This window comes from Garra rufa, chromosome 13, assembly GCF_049309525.1.
Source record: "Garra rufa chromosome 13, GarRuf1.0, whole genome shotgun sequence".
NCBI lineage: Eukaryota > Metazoa > Chordata > Actinopteri > Cypriniformes > Cyprinidae > Garra > Garra rufa.
In genome coordinates this window covers 34,514,198-34,518,276 of record NC_133373.1, presented here as the reverse complement: position 1 = coordinate 34,518,276, position 4,079 = coordinate 34,514,198, and the positions used below count along the sequence as shown (strand labels likewise).

Sequence of the window (4,079 nt, the reverse complement as noted above, 5' to 3'; positions counted from 1 at the left end):
AATGCCATATTCAGTCCATGCCTACCAACTTCCTGCACTCAAATGTCACATTGTCATGAGGCGGCTTTGTAATGATTACTCAGGCTTGTATAGATCTCTTAGCTGGACGCTGCTATACATTAGTACACTGAGTGTGGCAAACCCACGTATTTCATTTTGCCTCACTCAATCTGATTTGGTTTTGATCATTTTAGGAGATTGGCTATTTGCGTCACCAACACAGTGCCCCTGAATGAGTCACGGCCCTCAAGGTTATTTGGGCTGATTATTTCAAGAAACATGACTTGCATCTCTCGCCCTCCCTTTATTGCCTCCCATTATTCCTTTCTATGTCTCACCCAGGAACCGTCTTGTTCTCCGTGCCTTAATTCTTTCACTTCGATTCACCTGATAGTCCTCCTCCTCCCCCATCCGCCTCCAAACAAGGCCACTGTGGCTATGAATGCACCTGGAATTTGAGCGCAAAACAAGATGTTCATTCACATTTTGCCTATCTACCTGCAATTTCAATCAGTTTTTGCAGTGTTCGGCAGCACTCGAGGGAGGGTGCAATGACAGCTAGACAGCATGCAATATTCCATCAGAATACTAATACACACACAGTGCTATTCAAGCCTGCTTGAGAAGTGATAAGCTCTTCAGTATGATGAGTTTGACATTTTTCTTAATGAGAAAGAAGACATGACAAAGAAAGTGACAGTAAGAAGCACTTGTTGTTTATTTTGTCAACAGGTGGTACGCTGTTATGGAATTGCATATGTTTGTGGCCCTCATCCTCTACAAGTTTGAGTTCACCCCGCTGGATCCAGTACCCAAACCGGTAAGTGGCCTGAGAAAGAGTAACGTCCAATGGAGAATAGTAAACAAGCCTTGAAAGAGATGGCTTCAAAGTAGGCATTAGGTTAATCATTTCCAGATGTGTTCCTATGGCAGTATTTACCCAACAACGGCCCGATCTAATGCTTAAGCAGCGTCCTGCTCTTTACCCTTGCAATTCTCAGGCCTAACCAAAAATAGCTTTTTAAGTTTTGCCCACCAACGACTGAGCTCATACGAGGAACGTGCATGTAGATATGAATCATGCATTCATGTTATTGGGTCATAAATGTATACTTGTGGACGGAAACAAGATTTCTGTTTTTTAACAACTTGATAAATGCTTAATTAAAAAAATAAATAAATAAATATATATTATTAAATATATATATATATAGAATTATATATCAATTTATTATCAACCCCAAGCCAATAAACAAACAAACAAATAAATAAAATAACATTAAAAAAAAAAAAAAAAAAAATATTACTGTTTAAAAGTTTGGAGACCTTATGTTTTTTTTTGTTTAAAGAAAGTATTACTTTTGTTCAGTAAGTAACTTAATAAATTGCTAAATAATTTTATATTTTATTTTTATTATCAAACCCAGACAGAACAAAACCAGCCAAATAAATACATAGATAAACATTACTGTTTGAAGTCAGTATGTTTTTTTTTAAAGAAATTAATACTTTTATTCAGTAAGTAACTTCATAAACGCTTAATAAATTGATAAATAATTTTACGTTTTTTATTTTTATTATCAAACCAAGTCAGAACAAAACCAACCCATAAATAAAATAAATGAATAAATTAAAAAATGGATCAGAAGAAATAGATAAACTACTGTTTAAAAGTTTGAAGTTTTTAAAGAAATTAATACTTTTATTTAATAAGTAACTTGATAAATGCTTAATAAATTGATACATAATTCTATATTTTTTAATTATTTTTAAACCCAAGCCAAAAATTAAAAAAAATATATATATAAGTATATATAAAATAAATATTACTATTTAAACGTTTAAAAAAATTCATACTTTTGTTCAGTAAGTAACTTAATATAACTTGCTGTTAATACTTTTTTATTTTATTATCAAACCAAGGCAAAACAAAACCAACCCATAAGTAAGTAACTTAATAAATGCTTAATAAATTGATAAATAAATGTATGCTTTATATTTTTATTATCAAACCAAGGCAGAACAAAACCAACCTAAAAATAAATAAATACATAAACAAATAGAAAAAAATAGATACACTACTGTTTAAAAGTTTGGAGTCAGTACGTTTTTTTTTTTTTTTTTAAGAAATTAATATTTTTATTCAATAAGTAACTTGATAAACGCTTAATTGATAAACAATTTTATATTTTTTTATTTCTTATCATCAAACCCAGGAAGAACCATAAACAAACAAACAAAGAAATGCAAATTTATACACTACCGTTTAAAAGTATGGAGTCAGTAAGGGGTTTTTTTGTTGTTGAAAGAATTTTTTTACTTACTTAGTAAGGATGCATTAAATTGATCAAAAGACATTTGTAATGTTACAAATGTTGCATCACAGGAATAAATTACATTTTAAAAAAAATTATATATATATATATATATATATATATATATATATATATATATATAAATAAAAACGTTATTTTAATTTGCAATAATATTTCACAACATTACTGTTTTAGTGTATTTTTGATCAAATAAATTCAAGAGATGCTTTCTAAAACATTTAAAATATCTTACCAACCCAAAACTTTTGAACAGGATTATATTAGATATTTGGATAAAACCAAAAATGGCTTGGAAAAGTTTAATCATTTGTTTGCAGGTGCACTCTGATTGAATATATAGATATACAGAGTGTCTGAATACTTACTGCCGCTGTTTTTTTTTATTGACGTGGTCGCTGCACTTGATAAATATATGTATCTGGTTCTTGCAGAGCCCTCTGCATTTGGTGGGAACCCAGCAGCCAGACGGACCCTGTACAGTGAGATACAAGCATAGATAGAGTGCTCATGTTTAGACGGCTGTGCTGCTGCTTTAGAGCTTTGTTGACAGTCTTGACATAAGAGTTGCAGAGATCAACCGCATATCCTGGGCTGAGCTTCAGAGGTTTGAAGCATCATGGTGAATATTAAACAGTGACTTGGACACAGGCAAATAGTATTTCCCTCTAAAGGAAACCAGAAAATCACAATGCTAAATCTAATTTAGGATATTAGCTTTTAAATATATTACAGTTTTGTTAGGGTCAACCTCTATATAACTGATAGCATAATAGAGATGATATATATCAGAAAGCTTGAGGTTGTGGAAATTCCTCTCCTGGACTGAGAGGCTTTATCATTTTCAGGATGTATGAAATAAACAAAATGTATTGCCGCATGTCATATATTACAGCTAAACATCTTGTGCACGAAATGGACAGAGTAAATACAAACTTTCATAGACAATATAACTAAGTGAAGATTCTCTTTTGTGAAGCAAAATATGTAAACACATTATTACATGTATAAACACTGCTTCTTTTTCTGCAGTGGTGAAACGTATTTGTTTCTATAAACACATCTGTCTTGTAGTATGTACGTTCTTTACTACATCTGTGTACACTTATTTTTGGATAATATTAAATAATATTACACGACATAAGTTACAGGGTAATTTAATATGCTTGGATGCAAGCATCTTTAATTTGTAAGTCAAATAGAATGTTTACATGAATTAAATATGAAGATGTACTTGATTGAATCAATCGCTGGTATTGTATACATTTGGAAAAAGAAAGCCCTTTATGCTACTTTGTGGTATGTTTCAATAACAATTTAATTGAATTGAATAAAGAACATATTTCGCTGCAGACGTTTCCTTCTTTATATTTCGATTTACTTAACAACCATGTGATTTTGCTCAGCAGGCACATCTTTTGCTGGTCTTAGAACAACATTCCTGTCAAACAAACATAGCCTAACCTTAAAATCTGATTGGATAGGAATGTTTTTGCAGGACCATCTAGGATGTTGGATCCAGGAGCTTGGCCTACTTTGCGAAATCAAAGACTCCTCAAGCACAACATTCCAGAGATGTTTAGCACAAAGCCAATGTTAAACATGGATACTAGACTCAAAAGTGGTGTGACGTAACAAAATGAAACATTACTGCAAGGCACTTTAATTTGACATTCTTGTTCCTTGTTTTTCATCTAAAGAATAATTGTTGTTTTGTGAATCCTTTGTTTTGTTTTGTTACATAGA

The 4,079-nt window shown here is 31.6% G+C and overlaps 1 protein-coding gene across 1 annotated transcript in view; it reads left to right on the top strand.

Annotated features, from left to right (window-relative positions):
* Positions 1 to 3,685, top strand: part of cyp39a1 (cytochrome P450, family 39, subfamily A, polypeptide 1) — an 18,039-nt gene extending 14,354 nt beyond the window's left edge. Inside the window, exons 11-12 of the mRNA XM_073816770.1 lie at positions 733 to 820; positions 2,768 to 3,685. Coding sequence (XP_073672871.1) covers positions 733 to 820; positions 2,768 to 2,836 — 157 coding nt within the window. The 3' untranslated portion in view covers positions 2,837 to 3,685. The remainder of the gene's footprint in view (positions 1 to 732; positions 821 to 2,767) is intronic.
* The last annotated feature ends 394 nt before the right edge of the window (positions 3,686 to 4,079 follow it).